Source organism: Eschrichtius robustus, chromosome 18, assembly GCF_028021215.1.
Source record: "Eschrichtius robustus isolate mEscRob2 chromosome 18, mEscRob2.pri, whole genome shotgun sequence".
NCBI lineage: Eukaryota > Metazoa > Chordata > Mammalia > Artiodactyla > Eschrichtiidae > Eschrichtius > Eschrichtius robustus.
In genome coordinates, this window is record NC_090841.1 from 1,423,052 (window position 1) to 1,444,974 (window position 21,923).

The 21,923-nt window shown below is 48.9% G+C and overlaps 2 protein-coding genes and 1 long non-coding RNA gene across 9 annotated transcripts in view; 1 reads left to right on the plus strand and 2 right to left on the minus strand.

Moving 5' to 3' along the window:
* Positions 1–6,163, minus strand: part of CRYL1 (crystallin lambda 1) — a 78,643-nt gene extending 72,480 nt beyond the window's left edge. The window contains exon 1 of one of the 2 annotated variants that reach the window (XM_068526855.1): positions 6,053–6,163. In XM_068526855.1, the coding sequence (XP_068382956.1) occupies positions 6,053–6,102 (50 nt within the window). In that variant the 5' untranslated portion in view covers positions 6,103–6,163. Of the gene's footprint in view, positions 1–4,821; positions 4,969–6,052 lie in introns of those variants that run through there. The other variant, XM_068526856.1, reaches the window with a different exon arrangement.
* Positions 6,164–12,069: 5,906 nt separating this feature from the next.
* LOC137752132 (uncharacterized) lies at positions 12,070–18,545 on the minus strand. The gene is made up of 3 exons (XR_011071060.1): positions 18,239–18,545; positions 17,667–17,713; positions 12,070–12,585 (listed from the first exon to the last, which is right to left on the minus strand). It is a non-coding gene; the product is annotated as an uncharacterized lncRNA (long non-coding RNA).
* A 201-nt stretch (positions 18,546–18,746) lies between these two features.
* Positions 18,747–21,923, plus strand: part of IFT88 (intraflagellar transport 88) — a 74,499-nt gene continuing 71,322 nt past the window's right edge. For 5 of the 6 annotated variants that reach the window (XM_068526657.1, XM_068526658.1, XM_068526660.1 and 2 more), the window contains exon 1: positions 18,778–18,862. The gene's annotated coding sequence lies outside the window, so the exon portion shown is untranslated. Of the gene's footprint in view, positions 18,863–21,923 lie in introns of all 6 variants that reach the window. The other variant, XM_068526661.1, reaches the window with a different exon arrangement.

Sequence of the window (21,923 nt, forward strand, 5' to 3'; positions counted from 1 at the left end):
CCTCAGTGCCCTAGACCCGCACTGTCCAATAAGGTGGACCCCAGCCACATGCAACTATTTAAATTAACAAGAATTAAATTTGAAAATTCAGTCCATCAACAGTAGAGACCCGTTTCAAAGTCCTCGATGGCACACGTGATCGTGGCCACCACCTTGGACAGCAGGGGTGAACAGAACATTTCCATCTCTGCAGAGCTGTTCTAGAGCATAGGAGGAAAAAGGAAGCCCTGCAGAGCACAAGCCAGAGTCTGAACGAGATAGTCCTGCATGAAGACATCCTCGTCCTCTTCACACACACACACACACATACACACACACACACACTCTCTCTCTCTCTCTCTCTGTCTCTCTGTCTCTCTCTCTGTCTCTCCAAGCTGCAAGGTCCAGGTAAAGGCCAGTACCATTCATGCTGGTCACCCCAGGTGACCCGCCAACAACTGGCTGGTCTGAAGCAGGATGCCCTGCAAGTGTAAAAACATACTGGATGAAGACTGCCCAAAAAACGGATGTAAACTATTTCATCAATAATCTTTATAACAATTATTCATTGAAACAATAACACTTTGGAAATATTACATTAAATAAAATATATTACAATTAATTTCACCTGTTTCTTTTTACTTTCTTAATGTAACTACTAGAAAATTTAATTATGCATGTGGCTTGTGTTTGTGGCTTGCATTATCGGTCTAAGGGGCAGCAGCAACTTAAACGATGCCTAGAACTATAATTCAATCATTTATCCTTGTATTTAGTTTGGCACTGGGACACCTAGTTCATCCCCAGGCTGGGCTCACACAGAAGTCAGTCACATGTCAATCTCCCAGAGGCTGTGGTTCCTCATCCACAAATGCGCTGGGAGACAGACCCCTCATGCTACTGCTTCCAACCTTCCCATCAAAGATGTTTCACATCACTCTAGGCCGCCATGGTGCTCCTGTTTGAATACTGGCTGCCAGGTAAACTAACTGATCTTAATAACTTTGTTTATGGCTAAAAAAATCAACAAAAGACAAATGTCCAAAAGGAAATAATATTTATAATAGATAAATACACAAAAAGTTCTACAAACTCAAAAGTAAAAGATGAACATGCCAAACAAAAGGGGGGAACCTGAATAAAGTATGTGAACAAATTAACTGGAAAACATACTTTACCGCCTTAGTTCAACGATAGCAGATTAAAATCCCGCTGAGATGGCAGAGGCTGAGCACGCACAGTGCTGGGGAGGTGATGTGGACGCCCCCTCACCAGCTCCCAGGCCTTTTACTTCCAGAATTTATCTTAGGTTAATATAAGCAATGCACAAAAATAGTTACTCATGGTAGAATTTGTACTAGCAAAAAAGTAAAAACGAACCTTCTAATATTCAGAATTGGTTAAATAAATCATATACAGAAAAGGCAAATAGAGCAAATTTTTTAACCATTGTTGAATACAGAGGTGGGTATGTGGGTATTCTTTTTTCTGTATTTCAACTCTTCTGTGTTTGAGAATTTTCATAATAAAAAGTTGGGGAGAGATGAGTTGTATTCCATACAACAGGCATTAAAGGCAAAGTCAGTTTATTTTTGTTGTCGTGGGTTTCAAGGTCTGTATGGCCTATATTCCTCTAGAGGAGGGACCAGGGGCAGAAAGCCCACTCCTGGGGGACCCCTCCCCCAACTGTCAGTCACCGATGACGTCACGAAGTGGACACCAGCACCCTGTGCTTGAAGAGGACTGAGCCCCCATCTCCTCAAAGCTGGGCCTAAACTATGGAAACTGTACGTCAGCGTCAGGTACTGGGGCTGAAAGATGCTAAGGCTGGGGACACGGCGGTGGGCAGGCGGGGGCAGGAGGGCGGACACAAGTGAGCCCGTGCAGCAGGGAATCACAGCCAGACCCCAGAGACAGGTGCAGGACCAGGTCACAGCCCAGGACGAAAGGGAGCCGGCGCACCGCTTTCCCACGGCTTTCTAGTCCCAGGGCTACCTTACTTTGGGCCCAGATACAATTAGCTTCCTGGCCTCAGAGCCAGTGACATCTTGCTAACTTTTCCTGAGCCCCTACAAACCTGGGGAATAGAATGGGTCCTTACCGTTGTGACTAATGCCTTAAAGCAGGGGTCCCCAACCCCCGGGCCGCTGACCAGTACTGGTCCTCGGCCTCTGAGGAACCGGGCCACACAGCAGGACGTGAGTGGCGCGTGAGCGAGGGAAGCTTCATCTGCCGTCCCCCGTCGCTCCCATTACCGCCTGAACCATTCCCCCCGCGCCCCTGGCCCGTGGAAAAACTCTTCCACGAAACCGGTCCCTGGTGCCAAAAAGGTTGGGGACCACGCCTTAAAGATTCTAAATTCATAGATCTGAATTGGTATTTCAAAGGCTGCTGCAGATGAACTTATTCTGTTACACGGCAGCAAAGCAGCCAGGGAGAAAAGTGAAGTAATAAAACTGGTTCAATTCTAATTTTATCGTTAATGGCACTTAGCTTTGAATAAGTCCACTCTAGACACTTTTTAAAGTACTTTTCCATTCGACAGTTACTTATTTACTGGGCAAAAGTTGAAGTAAAACAGTCTTGATCTCAGTTGGCTATGGAATATTTGCCAATAAGAGCTATTAAATATTTCTAGGAAAAGCATGTTTAGTGTCGAGCTGACGAAAGGCAGCTGGAGCGTCCTAGGGTTTGCTCTGTGAGTCTGTGTATATGCCTGTGTGTCTTGTGCTTTAATGCAGAAGTAGCAGGAAAAAATGTATGCCTCACAAAATTTCTTATAAAGAATGTATGTAGTCACCTCAAAGTAAAATTCTGGAATAAAATAAATGAAAACAAGTTCAGGGGATGCATAGCCTGATGTAAGACAACATCCTAGCAAGCCTTCCCGCTACACATCTCTGTTATAATAGCTCAAACATCTGTCTACTAGGACCAGGCATGAGGGACATACAACTGGTGATGACACAGTTTCTACCCTAAGGGGAGGGTCCCAGAAGCAGAACTTTTCCTGGAGGACTTGGTCCCTGAGCTCAGTCCTAAAGGAGTATGCCCAGAAAAAGGGGACAGCAAGAGGGCACATGGGGCCCCAGTGAGACAGGCTGGGACCCGGGACCCTTTGCCGCGGTGCTTACACCTGCGTACACACCTCTCCTCGAGCTACAGATACAAAGACACTATAGGGACCCAAAAATAACTGCGCGCATGAGCAGTGGGGACAAATTATTAACAAGATACAAAAAGACCAAAGACCCAACGGCCTCATCTGAGGTGCTGGGGGCAAAAGCAAGGTCCCGTGCATGATCGCCGCACACAGCACCACCAGGGGGGCGGGCAGACCACTTGAGCCGCCCCTCTGGCGGACCCGTGGATCTGCCCACACCCCGCCTCACGTCCCCACCCACACCCCCTCAGCACGAGTCCCAGTAAAGCCTTGCCTGAGTTTCTCCTCTGGCACCTTATCAATTTCTGCTGATTAAAGAGTCCAAGGACCTTGGCTGGTCACACCAGGAACACACGACCACGCTGGCCTTCCTAGACAGATCCTACCTTCAAAGCTCAAGGCCTAAAACCTCAGTGAACACAATGCAGTGTACATCGGAGCACCGAAGTCACATTTCGGCTCAGAAACACCGTGGTCTCTAAGGCGAGCTGAGGGCTACCAGATACGAAAGCCTGGCAACACCGCTAGGATGGCTTCGGGAGACCCATCTCTACTGCCGTTTTGTAAAGCTGCCGTTTCCAGATTTTCCCCCTTTAATGTTCGCACAGCCCTGGACCCAAGGGGGTTTTCTCTCCTTTCTTAATTCTCCAAAAACACACTCTTACTCTCTCAGGCCCACTGCTCTGAAGGGGCTCGCCCTGCATGCTCTCAGGAAAGCCAAGTGCCCTGAGGAAGAGTGGCCTTTACGAAAAGATCAATGGAAAAGAACTAAATAGGGGTTGTATTCCTAGCGCGCACTTTTAAGAGGGAGTCTGGTAATTATTAAGAAAAAATGGAAAAACAATGGCCCAGTATGTTCCCAAAACTTTGAAATATGTATATTTGGGTCTGTTGAAATCCAAGAATGAAACTCAACCAGGTTTTAGCCAATTAATTCACACTCCCCAGGCCCATCTTTTGAATGGATGCCCCTTGCAACGACCTATGGGGTTGAGAGAGAGAGAGAGAGAGAGAGAGAGAGACAAGGAGTACAGGAGGGGAGATGGGAGAGAGAAAGGGACCAGAGGGGAGAGGAGGGGACAGGGAGGAGGAAGGAGGGAAGGAAAGCAGGGCTACCGCAGAAGCAGAGGTGGCTGCTTTCGGAGGTGCTAAAGGTGTGGGGGAGGGACTTCCCTGGTGGTGCAGTGGTTAGGAATCCGGCTGCCAATGCAGGGGACACGGGTTCGAGCCCTGGTCCGGGAAGATCCCACACGCTGCGGAGCAATGAAGCCCGTGAGCCACAACTACTGGGCCTGCACTCTAGAGCCCGCGAGCCACAACTACTGAGCCTGTGTACCTAGAGCCCGGGCTCCGCAGCAAGAGAAGCCACCGCAGTGAGAAGCCCAGGCACCGCAACGAAGAGTAGCCCCCGCTCTCCACAACTAGAGAAAGCCTGCATGCAGCAACTCAGACCCAACGCAGCCGAGAAAAAAAACAAAGTGCGGGGGAGACAGGACCATCTCCTAATTCATGTGGTGAATGAAGTTCACCAGCCCTTGTCTAATTCTTTTGTCAGCCTCCCTCAAGGAATCAGAAGTAAACTGACTCCCCATCGTAGCTCCTTCCCGCAAGAACCAGAGCCAGAGAAGGGCGCAGCTGACCCCGGAACGACAGGGTCTGGACACCGCGGGGCCACTTACATGCAGGCTTTCTTACATGGTAAATCCTACGGGAAGCAGGCTCTGGGGCTGGGTACAGCTGAGGAGGAGGAGCCGACTGTCAATTAAACTGACTTTTCTGGTGGGAATGGACGGTGGGCACCGCTGACCCGCGAGTGGTCCAAGGGTCACCTGTACAGTCAACTCCAGACTCCACTCAACATTGTTGGGTGCCGGCAGGACACCAGTCCCAGACCGTGGTTGATACACACTTGACCCTGGACAAAAGGTGCAAGGCAAGCATAGTCACCACGCCCGGGACAAAGTACACTTTTTTCTATATTTTATACCCCTTCAGGAGGCAGCCACACGCCCACGTGCCTGGAAAGGGCAGAGGCACAGGTAACTCCACTTCTCCATGTAAAGGAAGCTGACACAAAGCGTCCTGTCTCCATCCTCAGAGGGCTCTAAGGAGACACCCGGACGGGGACTTGTTCTCAGGACGGGGCTGTGACGGGGGTCAGGCAGGCCAGCACCTCGGCGGCGTAACCGGACACTGAGCCACCCAGTAGGTGCGCCTGACGACCAACTGCAACTACCGACACGTGGGTAGACTGCTATGCTAGCTTACCAACGGAAAGGTGCACATAGACGCCTTTCTTAAAAAATGAAAACAGCAGTTGTTTTACAAGAGGGACGGAGCACAAACCAGAAAACCGTGGATGGAACTTAAGCTGCTAGCCTGACACACAACTCCCGGCGAACCCGGATGCCCTCGGAATAGGGCGCCCTCGCAACGCAGGAGGCGCGGATTCGGACCGCGCGGACCGCGCCCCCCGCCCCCAAGCGGGTTCGCCGGGTGACAGCCTCGGGCCGGAGCGCGCGAGACCCCACCCCCGCCGCGCCGGCCCCTCCGGCTGACCCAGACCCGGGCCCCTCCGCGCCTCCGAGCGCCCATCCCTGGGGCTGGAACGCGAGAGAACACCCTTGTGCGGACCCGCGGCCCGACAGCTCTGCGTCCACTCGCAGCGCCAAGCGCCACTGTCCCCGCTGGGGCCGCATCACCGAACTCAGTCCGCATCCGCATCGCGCTGCAGCCGGGCCGCGGCGCGAGCGAAACGGAGCCGCGCCGCGCAGTGCGCCCCCGCCCGCGCCCGGGCCGGCCGGGTCCCGGGAAGGCGCCGGGGCTACCGCAGCCGCGCCGCCAGCCCCCCCGGGCGACAGCGCCCGCGCCCCGCCGCCACCCTCCCGGCCGCGCGGGCTCGAGCCCTACCTGCCGACCACTGCCACCCCGCCGGGCGTCGAGGACGCTGGTGACGCCATGGCCCGCGCGGTGCCCAAGCCCGCAGCTGCAGCGCGCGCCACCCGGGCACTGGCTCCGCCCGCCCCAGAGCCGCGACAGGGCCCGGGGGCCTGGCCCGTGGGTGGGGCGCGGGCGGAGCCTCCACCTCTCCACGCCCCGCAGGCGCGCAGCGCTCCGGGCCCAGCAGGCGGGGCGCTTAGCACGGCGTCGGGGGAGGGGGGCCGCCTGGCCCGTCGCGGGCGCGCGGAGCATCCGCTTCCCTTCGCCCCGGGGCGCGCACGGGCGGAGCTGCCGGGAGGACCACGTGGACTGGACGCCCGGGGGCAGAGCAGCCGCTTCGGGCTCCAGGAACTCACTTTGTTTTGGCCATTTCCCAACGGCACCCCTAAAGTCGGCGCACGGGGAGGGGACACCTCCAGACCAGGACAAGGCGTGACCGCTAAAGGACCCCGCAAACTTATCACGAGAATCCCCTTCCCGTGTGAAGACATTAGCACCACTTCCGTCCACACCAGCTCAAGGCCTTAAGCTGAGGACGGTTAGTGCTGAGTTCACACTGGCAGTTCGTTTCTGGGAAGACCCCGCCTTTCTCCGCAGATGAGGCCGAGGCCCAGCAGCCTTGGGACAGCAGGCAGAAGAGCTGGGGGGCGGGGCGTCCAGCAGGCTGGAAGGCTGTGTGTCCTCCTACCAAAGGCCTAGCTGGTTTCTGCTCCAGGAGAAGGAAACGTCACCGCGCCAGCCCTGGCTCTTTTTGGAAACGGACCGGAGGAAAGGGCATCACATGTCCCGTGACAACTGTCTGCACAGCACAAACGGGACACACCGGTCATCCAGGTCAAGACGATTAGGCAGCTGTCGAGCGGAAACGCGTGACACTGAGACTCGGGTGACGCACGGAGCCCTTCCTCTGTCTTCCCCGGTCAGGAGCGAAAAGAGGAATGTCAGAGCCAGAGCAATTTCACAAGTTATCAATACACATTTGAAAAGGCACTCAACTCACTTTAGAGAAGAGAATGAAAAGTGACACAACAAAGATGTCGTCTTTCGCCCATCAGACTGGCTGAAATTATGAAGACTGATAATGTCCCCAAGTCGGCAATGAGGTCTTTCACAGGCACACCTCTTTCCTGCACAAATGCTACAGTGCTACGTAGTTGGGAGAGCGTCAGGTGCACCTGGTGCTGAGGGTACCGGACTGCAAGGCTTCCCCAGCCCAGGTCTGAGCGGTTTCCGTAGCCACACAGGCAGCAAGCCGGTCAAGGCGCGTGCAGAGGGCGCTCCCTGTAGGGCGCGCACCCTGTAGGGCGCGCTCCCGCGGTGGCAGCAGGTGGGCTGTTCGCTGCTCTGCGGTGCTAGCTAGCTCTTTGCTAGGAAGGTGCTGGTCCCTAGACCCGTGGCAGTTACCGGAGTCGTGAAAAAAGGCAAAAATCGAAAACAGTGCTCAGCCTTTGTTTTTCAGCGAGCCGTTACAGGGGCAGCGCACAGCCCAGGCAGCAAGGGCGGCCCCGGGAACTACACTCAGCATCTCAGCATCAGATGCCAGAGCTCTGCACTGTGTCTGTGAGCATCTGTGCTGCATCTCCATTTACTTTGTGCTCCCCTTACCAAGACGTGTCCTAAGGTTACTGCTCCTTTGATTTACCCGTTTCGGCTTATGAAAAAAACTCATAGGAACGCTCTACTTCCAGATAGCAGGAAACTCAGACCTGTGATTCAAGTTACATGTGACTCGAGAAAAGACTAATCGACTCTGTAAGGATAGGAGATGAGTGGCTGTCTGGGCCTGGGAGTGCAGGGGATGCCTCAGGAGGGGTACAAGGGAAATTTTGCATCAATAGAAGTATTCTGTATCTTGATTATGGTGGTTGTTACACAGGTGTATAAATTTTCAAAACTCATTGAAATATACACTTAAATGAGTGTATGATATTATATGTAAGTTATACATATATACCTCAATAAAGTTGACTTGGGGGGGGAGTAGGATTTTGGATGATTTATATCCTTCGAGAATAAATGTTTGGTTCACCGCACCCCTCTCCCACCTAGGGAAAAAAACACCACACAAAACCTTGATCAGCTGAGATGCTGGTTGAGGGTACACTTGCAACACATAGTTGGAAAAAGAAGTCATAAATATTATGGTCTTCTGACCAGTAACAGAGGTGGTGCATGTTGCAGCCATTCATTTTTTCTTATTTTTATCTCTCTGTGTGTGTGTGTGTGTGTGTGTGTGTGTTACCTAATTTCTTTTGCCTCCCTCCTCCTTTTCCTTTATTATTTTATGTAAGGGCTGTTGGTAGTGTGTAACGTTATAATTTAGTCATTAGGTCACAAAATCCTCAGGTGAGACTTCAACAAATCAGACACGGACACCAAGAGTGTTGCCCAGAGATGGGTGCCATGACTCTTAGCTCTTGCTTTTCTTCCCTTTGGGGCGAGAGGGTTAGGGCCTCTCTGTGGGAGAGAGAACTGCATCTTCCTAGGAGAAAGTATGGCCTTCACTGCTGTGACAGAAAAGGTCAACCATACTTAGAAGGGTGTTTAGACTGTGCCAGTTATTATTAAACTGCTGCCTCTCTGCTCCACATCCACCCTTCTGTACATATTCTGTTGTGTGACACTGAAGCTGGCTTCCTGCGACAGTCTACCAGAAGGGGGCTGGAGAGAACACACGGGGGAAGTCGGCTTGCTGATCCTCCTAGTGTGGCCCTAACAATCGCCCCGGTGACCTCCGCTGGCTCCTCCTCCAGCTTTGTGACCTCCCAGGCACAGCCTCTCACACCCCTCAGAGGCTCCACTCCCCCCCAGGCCCCTCCTCTGCTGGTCCCCAAATCTTCCTGCATCCCTGAGTCCCAGGAGTAGCGGCCCTCCTGATGTTCTGTGTGCTTTTCAGTCCAAGAATGACAGAACAAATTCTCCATATTAAATTCTCTGTTGAGTGAGACAGATAGATGGATAGATACTCTGCTGAAATTTCTAGGGTGGTTTCTGTGTTTCAGACTGGAATTTTGACTTGTATAAATGTTGACAGCTGGTGTGTATCAATCAATTCTATTGGAACCCAGGTAGTCTGAAATCCATATGAATCTGTAGAGAGGTTTTCATATGAAATTCCTGGTGATAGTTTAAATGTGTAATCTCTGACATGTTTTTCCCTCTTTTCTTTTAATTAGCTTAATTGAAATTGATCTTGATACACCTTTGTTATAGATTTCTGAGATTCTTTTTTTTTTTCTCTTTTTTTGGCCATGCCACGCAGCATGCGGGATCTTAGTTCCCCGACTAGGGGTCGAACCCGTGCCCCCTGCAATGGAGGCGGGGAATCTTAACCACCGGACTGCCAGGGAAGTCCCCTGAGATTCTAATTTATCTTTGGAAATTCAACTTGGGTAGCCTGAGACTCAAGTATGAGAGGAAGGTCCGTGGTTCAGAAGTGGAAGCTGTTAACTTGATGAAGTTAAAACTGCATCCAGCCCATGAAAACATGTAGATTCTAACATAATTAGAAATCGAGTATTATTAATTGGAATGGGTTTGCACAGCCAAAGTTTCCATATTACAAATCTTGCACTTATAACCAAGTATTCAGCCACTGAAAATGGGCCAGATGATGGCTAAGGTAAATTTGGGACACATTTCAGAGGCTGAATTCCTTGTGTATTTCCACTCATTTCTAACATGAAACCACCTCAATGGCAGTTTCTCTTTTTTTTATTGTTATTTATTTATTTATTATTTCTTTTTGGCTGCATTGGGTCTTCATTGCTGCGCACGGGCTCTAGGTGCAGGGGCTCAGTAGTTGTGGTGCAGGGGCTTAGTCACTCCGTGGCACGTGGGATCTTCCCCGACCAGGGATCCAAACCCTGTACCCTGCATTGGCAGGCGGATTCTTAACCACTGCACCACCAGGGAAGTCCTATTTGTAGACTTTTTAATGATGGCCATTCTGACTGGTGTGAGGTGGTACCTCACTGTAGTTTTGATTTGCATTTCTCTAATCATTAGTGATGTTGAGCATCTTTTCATGTGCCTACTGGCCATCAAGAAAATCTTGAACTTCATTTTGTCGTTTTATTTTTCACACCAATATCATATTGCTATTCTTAACATTTTTTTTGTATTTTAGACAAATCAAATAAATATGTTGATTTCATTTAGCAGGAAGATTTCACCATAAAAGAAAATAAGGTATAATTATAGAAACAAAGAGTTTAAAGAGGAATGCTGTGGTGTCAGAATTGAATCAAAAATATCAGTAAGAACTCACACCTTAAAAAAAAAAAAGGGGTATTTTCCAGCTCTGCTCGCTGAAACAGCCCAGGCTTAACAATACCCAGTATCTCAAATCTGATCTGAACCCCCGATGCCCAAATCTTGGTCTGTAATGCCATTTTCACTAAAAGGAACCAGGACTCCATGGAGAAATTGTTGATGCGTGTTTGGTGCAGGAAGGGTACCAGGTTGGCTTGTGTGCCCAGAGGCAAGAAAGCATTCAGATATCAATGGGACAACATCGGTGGACCTAGCACTCAGCCTAGAGGGTCGTTAGCAACGAGAAGATCCACTTGGGATATCTGGTCAAATGCTCTGCTCTTAAGTGACCCCAATTTACTTTTAAGACTTGGATTATTGAAATATTTCTTCTTTAATATTTTAGTTTCATTGGAGTATAGTTGATTTATAATGTTGTGTTAGTTTCAGGTATTTAGCAAAGTGATTCAGTTATACATATACATATATTCATTCTTTTAGATTCTTATCTCATATAGGTTATCTACAGAATACTGAGTACAGTTCCCTGTGCTATACAGTAGGTCCTTGTTGGTTATCTATCTTATATATAGTAGTGTGTGTGTGTTCATCCCAAGGTCCTGGTTTATCCCTCCCCCTAAAATATTTCTTAAGAAGTAAGTATATAAAGGTTTAAGAGAATAAAGGCCATAGTATTTATGTTTTTGAGTTAAGAAAGGATCTGTGCATACATGGCAATGCTTAGTGTTCGAGAATTTGGGTCTCAGGGACAGCCTTGTAACTGCTATAAAAATGTGTATTTTTGGGGGGAAACCAAAGACTGAAGATAGTTTGTATTTTAGGGGGGGAGACTTTTGAGGAGACAGAAACATGTACCTCAAAACTAAAGGGTTCCTCTCTATTTTCATAAAGCACATTTATATCCACAGTCCCATGAGGCCTAGGAAAGCTTAAATTACACTATATTATTCATACTATATAACACATATAATATATTGATATTATTATTTTAACAAAGAGTCGGCATTTTGGAAGCTAGAATTTCGAAATATATCCCTGATAATTCTTTTTCCTTTTCTCTACCTATTAAACTTCATTCGTTCATTTTCGCCAGTAATAGAGGGCTGATTTTCTACAGGACCTAGAGCAAGTGATAAGCCATTTCACACCTTTGTGTAAGTAAGAAAAAGACACTTTTTCCTCAAGACACTATATTCCCAGCCCCAGAAAACTGTCATACTATACTGATGTTTTAGAACAAGATACTTTACTGCCATCTTCTGGAAAATTGTTTTTATTATTATTATAAGCAGCAAATCTATGATACCTATTATGTGAATAACCCCTCCTTAGATGTAGCCCCCTTCTGCAGTGCACAACCTGTACAACCATATGTGACACAGGCTGTGATGAGTATAATATCATCTAGGGAATCCGTGTGCTTGAATGTAACTGTGTCCAGATAGATCGTAGCTCCTTGTCAGAAACTCAGCATTTCATAACCATTATAATCACTATGGCTTCTGTCCAGATGATTTCTCTTTTTTTTTTTTTTGCCACATGTGCAGCCCCTTGTGGGATCTTAGTTCCTCAACCAGGGATTGAACCCGGGCCCTCAGCAGTGAGAGCATAAAGCCCTAACCACTAGACCATCAGGGAATTCCCTCCAGATGATTTCTGAATTCACTCAGAGAAGATGTCACTCAAGGATTTCATCTCTGCCTGGGCTCAGGATTCTGGGGGTGGCAGGAGGCTCAGGGTGAGAAACCAAGACAGAAGGTAAGGGGCTCAGTCAACCAGCAGGGGGCCTCAGTTAAGCAAGACAGGTGGGACCCTCACCCTGAGGGACCTTGACTTTCTTTTCTGGGGTTGTAGAGAAAGTACTTAGATCTCCCTTTCAAAGTCATTGCTGGATAGAGACACATTTGCAATAAAAAAGATTTTTCTTGCCTTTTGACTCAGTTCAACAATGTTATATACAAGCCACCTCAAAAAGACAAAACCTAACATCTTCCCAAACCACCCCCATGTGCCCCCGGAATTAAACAAACCCGCTCAAACACGAACCGAATCAATGTGATGACTAACAGTGTTTCAGTGAAGTGATATCTAGTTCTTCATACGGAGAATTTTGAAGAGCACATGTAAATACAACAATAATTCATTTCTCGGAAATTCCCTGGCGGTCCAGTTGTTAGAACTCGGCATTTCCACTGCAGGGGGCACAGGTTCAATCCCTGGTTGGGGAACTAAGATCCCGCAAGACAGTCGGCATGGCCAAAAAAACAAAAAACAAAAACAATAATTCATTTCTCAACATTCTGTATTGAATTATTATAGATAGTTAGAAGAATTTATCTCACACATACTTAAAAGAATACTATGAAGAATTTATCTCACACATATTTAAAAAAATACTATCAGGTCACTAATGATTCTTTAGATCATGCTTCAGGGCTTACAAACAACTATAGTTTATTCCAACTGTTTTCAGGTGCAGTCAAGTGAGTTTAATGTTCTCTGCGTCCTCCCAGCACTGCCTGTAGACCCTTGTGTGATGATGGAAAAGTTCTGCACATGGGTCTCCAACACACACCTGTGGAATGCAGCTAATGAGACTAAGGAACTAAACTTTATAGTTGATTTAAATTGAGGGCTTCCCTGGTGACGCAGTGGTTAAGAATCCGCCTGCTAATGCAGGGGACACAGGTGCGAGCCCTGGTCCAGGAAGATCCCACATGCCGCGGAGCAACTAAGCCCATGTGCCACAACTACTGAGCCTGAGCTCTAGAGCCCACGAGTCACAACTACTGAAGCCCGCACGCCTAGAGCCCATGCTCTGCAACAAGAGAAGCCACCACAATGAGAAGCCCATGCACTACAACGAAGACCCAACGCAGCCAAAAATAAAACAAATAAAAATTAAATTGAATTGATTTAAACTTCATTTTAAATAGTTACCAGCGGCTAATGGTTACCATATTAGACAGTGCAGCTTACAGACGTTTTTCCATCTGCCAGGAATGCCTTATTTCTGGCTTATCCATTGGTGAAACTCTTACAGTTGAATGAATGAATGAACGAATGAACAAATGTTACTGTTAGACCCTGAATATAGCTGACACAGAGCAATAAAAATACTTAATGCTGACAGTAGAAAGCACTGAATTTCACTGTTTCATGAAGCCCCTGCGCCTAGAGCCCAGGCTCCACAAAAGAGAAGCCACCAAGACGAGAAGCCCGCGCACCGCAAGGAAGAGTAGCCCTGCTCGCTGCAACTAGAGAAAAGCCCGCACGCAGCAATGAAGACCCAATGCAGCGAAAAATGAATAAATAAATAAATAAATTTATTTAAAAAAAAAGATGAGAAAAAAATTTCACTCTACATTTTCAGGCTAATTTGCTTTCAGCTTTTAGGGCAAAAAAAAAAAAAAAATGCCATGATAATTTAAAATATTTAACAGGCAGTCGCTGCATTTCATGGTATTTTTCCGGGCAGAAGAGGTGAAAGGTTTTCACAGTGCCTAATAAATTACTTATTAGATAAACCAAGTGTTGCTAAGCTGGGGTGGGTATCCAGTGCTGGTAACACCTATGGTGTACTTGAGTAAACTTTTACAAATAAACAGTAACTATAGAACTGTGTTATGAGCTCTAATAGTGGTAGATCCATCGTACACCAGGTGTTAGGGAACGAATTGTGTCCCCCAAATTCAAATGTGGAAGCCCTGACCCCCAGGACCTCAGAATGTGACAGTATTTGGAGACGGGGGATTAAATTAAAAGGAGGCCTTGCAGGTGGGTCTTCATCCAATGTGACTCATGTCCTCATAAGAGGAGAAGATTAGGACACACGGGGTGCCATGCCCAGAGGGAGACCATGAGAAGGGGTAGCAGAGAGCAGCCAAACCAAGGAGAGGCCTCAGAAGAAACCACGCCTGCCCACACCTTGATCTTGAAGTTCAGCCTCCAGCACACTGAGAAGTAAATTTCTGTTTTTAAGCCACCTAGTATGTGGTACTTTGTTACGGCTGCCCTAGCAAACTAGTACTCAGCGACTAGGGAAGGCCTCTGGAGAGGGGTGGCCAGGCTAAGAGGACAGTAGGAAAGATCATTTTAGGAAAAGAGAATAGTGTGCTGTGAAGGCCTGGAGGTGAGAGAGACTTGAAAGCAAGTATGGCCAGGGCACGACGTGCTGGCAAGGAGGGCAAGGGAAGGGGTGGTGTCGTGGACATTTGTCCATGGACATTGTTGGCTGCCCAGCATCTGACACCCTTTGTATTCTAGGAGGATCCCAAAATGGGTGAGAGGAAGCTTCGGGGAGCAGATACCCTCCGTCTGAGCTCCCTGGAAGCCAGAACACGGCCTTTGACCGACACACAGCAAGCTGGCATTCCCATCTGGGGCTCAGACCCAGGAAGAAGGCAGACAAAGGGCAGGGTGGTTAGAAACGGTTCACAGTGGCTATGATGGAACCCGGGTCCAGTGGTAAAGTGGTACGTGCCAGAGCACAGCTGTGTGACAGCGCGTCCACCGGCAAGAAGGCCTCAAGGTATTGAGATGGCAGGGCCACAGCAGCCGACTAAGCAGGGCGACCAACTGGTCCTGGTTTGCCTGAGCAAACGGGGAGGGCTGGTCATGACTCCGGCAGCTCGCTCCCGTGAGACGACTTTGGCTGGGTCTTGCCTGCCTGAGCTGCTGTTGCTTTTCCAAACCTTGTTCCTCAACCTCTCTGACAATTCTGAGTTACCCAATATCGAAAAGAAAAAATTCCTTTTCTGCTTCAGTTAGCAAGAATTGATTTTTCTTGGCTGCAACAAAGAATCCTGTGTCCTGACCCATGAAGAGCCTTGTAAGGCACAACATGGAGTTTAGACTTTGTCCAGAGGTCAAGGCCAGGGGGGAGAGAGGGCACCAAAAGGTTCTGAGCAGAGAACAAGGTGATCAGATTTTCACTGAAGGGTGATCACTTTGGCTGCAGTGTGGAAAATAGACTGAGTGACAGCAAGAGAGAAGATGGAAGAGTGCTGAGGAGGCGGTGAGAAGAGTCCGGAAGTGAAGGAAACCAGGCGGCAAGAGCACCCGCGAGGCCTCCTTTTAACTTAATCCCTCTTTAAAGGCCCCGTCTCCAAATACTGTCACAGTCTGAGGTCCTGGGGGTCAGGGCTTCCACATTTGAATTTGGGGGCCACGATTCGGTCCCTAACACCTGGTGTACGTGAGGTCCTGTGGATCTACCACTATCAGAGCTCATTACACAGTTTTATAGTTACTGTTTATTCATAAAAGTTTACTCAAGTACACCATAGGTGTTACCAGCACTGGATTCCCACCCCAGCTTGGCAACACTTGGTTTATCTAATAAGTAATTTATTAGGCACTGTGAAAACCTTTCACCTCTTCTGCCCAGAAAAACACCACAAAATGCAGTGATTGTCTGCTGCCTAGCCCTCCAGGTTGGAAGTGATGGAAACAAGAATCTCTGTTCTCTCTGGAGCTTATATTTTAGTAATATGAGCTACGTGACCTTAACATTTTGTCTGCCTATGTAGGCATGTGCTTAATAAATAGTAGCTTCAGTTACGGCATGTAGGATCTTTAGTTGCAGCATATGAGCTCTTAGTTGTGGCATGCGGGATCTAGTTCCCCGACCAGGGCTCGAACCCGGGCCCCCCTGCATTAGGAGTGTGCCTTGCCGCAACTAAAGAGCCCGCATGCCGCAAGGAAGATCCCGCGTGCCACAACTATGACCCGATGCAGCCAAGTAAATAAATAAATATATTTTAAAAATAGTAGCTTCATTACAACATTTAAAATGAAGGGGAGTTCCCTGGTGGCGCAGTGGTTAAGAATCCGCCTGCCAATGCAGGAGACACGGGTTTGAGCCCTGGTCCGGGAAGATCCCACATGCCGTGGAGCAACTAAGCCCGTGTGCCACAACTACTGAGCCTGCACTCTAGAGCCTTCAAGCCACAGCTACTGAAAGCCCGTGAGCCTGGAGCCTATGCTCCGCAGCAAGAGAGGCCACCGCAATGAGAAGCCCGCGCACCACAACGAAGAGTAGCCCCCGCTCACGGCAACTGGAGAAAGCCCAGGCGCAGCAAAGAAGACCCAACCCAGCCATAAATAAATAAATAAATAAATAAATAAATTAATTAATTAATTAATAAAAGAATAAATAAAATAAATTGAAGGAGATGATCATGAGCACTCCCTGGGCAAATAACTGTATCATACTTAAAGGGCAACCAAGTTTAAAGGAACTTGAATTTGTTTCCAATTAAACAAACAAAAAAAAATCAGGACTTTCTTGGTGGTCCAGTGGGTAAGGCTCCACGCTCCCAATGCAGGGGGCCAAGGTTCGATCCCTGGTCGGGGAACTAGATCCCGCACGTTGTCACTAAGGAGTCTGCATGCTGCAACTAAAGATCCTGCATGCTGGGCTTCCCTGGTGGCACAGTGGTTAAGAATCCACCTGCCAATGCAGGGGACACAGGTTCGAGCCCCTGGTCCGGGAAGATTCCACATGCCGTGGAGCAACTAAGCCCGTGAGCCACAACTACTGAGCCTGCGCTCTAGAGCCTGCGTGCTATGACTATTAAGCCCGCGTGCCACAAATACTGAAGCCCACACGCCTAGAGCCCATGCTCCGCAACAAGAGAAGCCACCGCAATGAGAAGCCTGTGCACCACAACGAAGAGTAGCCCCTGCTCGCTGCAACTAAAGAAAGACTGCGCGCAGCAACGACCCAACGCAGCCAAAAATAAATAAACAAATAAAATTTTAAAAATAGATCCTGCATGCTCCAACTAACAGCCAAAATAAATAAATAAATAAATATTTTAAAAAAATCGAGGGAGCTGGAAATTTACAGCCTGGAGATCTAAACAGATAATGAAAATGGTTTCCATATATCGAAGTGCAGTGATTTGAAGGGCTCTACAGTGTTCAGGAATTAATTCACCAAACATGTAGTGAACAGCTACTTTGAGCCAGGCTGGGTAGCTAGATACTCTCAAGAGCTGTGTAAGACTTTACCAGATCTCCGAGCTGACAAGCTAACAGGGTGTCCTGACAGCTGGCAGAAACACCTGGTCAGAGACAGAGGACTTTATTGTCACAGCCCAGCAAGCAGCCTGAGCTTCACAATCCCTGTGCCCACTCACCTCCCCAGTCCCACAGGGGTAGCCCAGGCGGCTGCTGCACGCACAGTGAGTTTGTGTCACAGCTGAGGAACCCTAAACTTTGGAAATCTCAGTTTTTTATGATGAACTGCAGGCCAGCACGGTGCTCAGACATCATCCCTAATATGCCAGAGGGCACAACCCACCTTTTGCACTCGAAGGAGACAACATCTCAGTCTTCCAAAGCTGTTTCCTATACAAACATCGTCAAAAAATACTCGTATTAGTCGTATTAGTATTAGAGAATACGTATTAGTCGACACAGTGGGAGGGAAATGACTTTAAGGAATCAGCTCAGGCAGCTGTGGGAGCAGCTGGAGACCCAGGGCAGAGCTGATGTTGCAGCTGAGTCTGAACGCGTCTGAGGCAGAATTCCCTCTTCCTTGGGGACCTCAGTCTGTTCATTCTTAAGCCCTTCAACTGATTGGGTGAGGCCCACCCACATTATGGAGGGTAATCTGCTTTGCTCAAAGTCTGCTGATTTAACTGCTGTCACATCTGAAAAACACCTTCACACCAACATGACTGGTGTTTGAAAAAAAAAACTGGGTACCACGGTCCAGCTGACAATTACATTAACCATCACAATGGTCCGAACAGAAGCAAGAGACTCATGGAGAATTGTCTCTCAACATGTACTTAAAGTTTAAAACTCACTAATTACACTGGTGTCTTTAGACGCCTCCCCGCCAATTTATTTTGAAAATTTAAGACAAACTTTAATGATGTGAACCGGTTATGAACTTCATTCCTCGTTCTCTTGCTGAGCATCACTCAGGCTGGGTGCCGGCCTTGGCGCGTCTCGGGCCGCCTTCGAGGTGTCCAGGGCAGGAGCACAGGACAGGACAGGACCACGACGTGCGCGGGGCCGCGCGGGCGGCCTGGGCTCTAGCCGGGACCGGGGGGAACCGCGGGGAGGGGGGGGGTCCAGACAGGCAGAGCTGCCCGGACGCGCTTCCAGGGCTCACAGGCTAGTGCGGCGGCCACCGGAGCTATTCACAGCAACCAGCACCACCCGCCGGTGATCTGCCTTCCGGATGATTTCATCAGGATCTAGGAGACGTGGGCTTCCCCCCAGTTCCTGTCCCACGCACCGCCCGCCAGGACCGCCTCCGCGGGGCCCCTCGCCTCCAGCTCCCTCCCTGGGGCCGGCCCCGCCCCTCTCCGCTCAGGCCCCTCCCCGCCCTCCAGACTCGGCCCCGCCCCCTCGCGGAGCACTGTGGGAGCGGCTTCCTTGGAATCGCGCGTGGCAACGTCCCGGCCGCGCAGCTCTCCGCCGAGTCCCGGAAAGGCCGCTCCGACCCCGCAGCCTTCGCGGTCTCCCTGCTCCCCTCGCCGCGAGGTAGGAGAGGGCCCGGGGCGGCGCGGGTGCCCGCCGCCCTCCGGGGGGGCCGTGTGAGGGGCGCGGGGGCTCTGCCCCTCCCCCGCCGCCGGCCCGTGCGCCCCCGCCCGCAGCCCGCGCGCGGCCCTCGAGCCCCTGACCCGGCGTTCGTGACGGGAAGCTCGGAAATCCCCGGGAAGGCTCGGCGGGTGAGGGAGGCACGAGCTCGGGCCCCGTCTCGCGGAGGTGGGCATCCCCGGGCCGGAGTCAGTCCGCTCCACTGGGCGGCCGGGCTGTCCGGTGTGGTCCCCGGGGGGGCGGGAGGCCGCAGGTGGGGACGGGGGCGGGGCCCCGGGGAGGCGGGGTGGGGGTCGCTTCCCGCGCTCAGTCCAGACGGCGCGAGCTTGGGAGCTGCCTTGGCAACAGAACCCGGGAAACCCGGGCCGTGGCGGACCTCCGCCGCCTTAGCTGTTCCCTGGGTGCTTCACCTTTCCCCACCGCACCCTACCCTCCGCGTCGGGCAGCCCGAGTCTCTCTCAGGTCTGAACTTTTTTGGTCTGGGGACAGCCCAGCAGAAAGGATCTCCAGTTGTAAAAGCTGCTTGTTGTTCTGAGAGACGTGTAAGCTAAATTGACTTAAATGGGGCTTGTAATCAGGTGGTTCCTGTTGAGCACAATGGTCCTCACAGTGTGGTTCCCGGGGCAGCAGCAGGAGCAACGCTTGGGAACTTGTTAGAAACCCACATTCCAAGGGGTTGAGGGGGGTGATGGCGACTCCCACCTGAGACTTGGTGAATCAGAAACCGGTATGGGGGAGTGGCAGTCTGATTTTAACAAGCCCTTGGGTTTCTTTCTTTTTTTCAAAATTACTTTGCCTATCAGTTTAGCATAGATTTGTTTGTTGTTGTTTTGGCCGCGCGGCATGGCACGTGGGATCCTATTTCCTGGACCAGGGATCGAACCCAGGTCCCCTGCAGTGGAAGCGTGGAGCCCCAACCACTAGACCGCCAGGGAAGTCCCAGCCCTTGGGTTTCTGACACACGCTGACCTTTGAGAACCACTGGTGTCCCATTACCTGACCTAAAACTTTTTTTTTTTTTCTAAAACTTTTAAGTTAAAATATTTTGTATGTCTTCTACCACTGACAGTATTTTGGGGGGTTATTTTGGAATGAACATTTCTATATGATTGACATTTGCTCTCATAGTAAATTTTCATCTCCAAAAGTAATGAGAAATTAACTCTCAAGACCTAAATCTAAGAGCTAAAGCCATAAAACTCTTAGAAGAAAACAGGTGTAAATCTTCTTGACCTTGGATTAGGCAGTGGTTTTTTAGCTGTAACACCCAAAGCACAAACAACCAAAGAAAAATATATGTGTGCATGATAAAGATTAAAAACCTTTGTGCTTCCAAGGACACTGTCGAGAGGTAGAAAGAGTGCACAGAATGGGAGAAAATAGTTGATAGTCATTTATCTGACAAGGTCTAGTATCAAGAACATATAAGGGATTCTTTTTTCTTTTTTGGCTCTGCCAAGCACTGAGTCCTAACCACTGGACCGCCAGAGGATTCCCCATAGTGCAGTAGTTTTTAAAAAAAATATTTATTTACTTTTATTTTTTGGCTGTGTCAGGTCTTAGTTGTGGCATGCAGGATCTTTAGTTGTGACGTGCAGGATCTTCGTTGTGGTGCGTGGGATCTCTAGTTGTGGCTTGCGTGGTTTGTAGTTGCAGCACAGGGGCTTAGTTGCCCTGTGGCAAAAGGGATCTTAGTTCCCTCACCAGGGATTGAACCCAGGTCCCCTGCATTGGAAGGTGGATTCTTAACCACTGGACCACCCGGGAAGTCTTGCAGTAGCTACTCATAGTAGTCAAAAGTGGAAACAATCCAAATGTCCATTAACTAATAGACAAAATGTTGTATATCCTTATGATGGAATATTATTCAGCCATAAAAAGGAATAAAGTACTGATACATGCTATACTGTGGATGACCCTTGAAAAAATGCTAAGTGAAAGAAGCCAGACACAAAAGGCCACATATTGGATGATTCCTTTTATGTGGAATGTCCAGAATCGGCAAATCCTCTGAGACAGGAGGAGGGAGAAATGGAGAGTGACTGCTAAAGGGCCCCAGGGTTCTTCATGGGGTGATGAAATGTTCTGGAATTGGATAGCGGTGATGGCTGCACAACGTTGTGAATATACTAAAAACCACTGAATGGTACTTAAAGGGTAAATTTTATGGTATGTGAATTATATCAAAAGATTAATAATTTTATTATTAAAGTAATGTTAAAAGTTTATGAGTAGCCACATATATTTGGCATTTTACTGAGCAATAAGATTAAGCTGAAACTTTTGTAGGAATTTACTGACACAATATTGTACAAGCTTTAAAGATAATATGTATTTTGAGATACACAGAGTAATTCAGTACTACATTTCTTGGGTAACTAGACAACCCCCTTCCCAAATTGCCAAAAATATTGACTCAATTTGAATGAGTCGTCTTCTGGGAATTCTTCCCCGGTTCTCTAGTAATTACTACATTTATAGTGTATGTACACAATAATTACATTTCTCCCATGCTTCTATTTTACTTTGCTTTGACATCTATTTCATCTTGTTTTGTACTTTTTTCACATTTTATTATGAAAATTTACTCTGCAAATCTACAGCAAATTTTTTTTTTTTTTTTAAACTTTGGGTTTATTTATTTATTTATTTTTATGGCTGTGTTGGGTCTTCGTTTCTGTGCGAGGGCTTTCTCTAGTTGCGGCAAGTGGGGGCCACTCTTCATCGCGGTGCGCGGGCCTCTCATTATCGTGGCCTCTCTTGTTGCGGAGCACAGGCTCCAGACGCGCAGGCTCAGTAATTGTGGCTCACGGGCCCAGTTGCTCCGCGGCATGTGGGATCTTCCCAGACCAGGGCTCGAACCCGTATCCTCTGCATTGGCAGGCAGATTCTCAACCACTGCGCCACCAGGGAAGCCCTCTACAGCAAATTTTAAAGAATTTTTCAGTGAACATCATACCTGCTACATAGATTATACCATTGACAATTTTTTGTACTCGCTTTA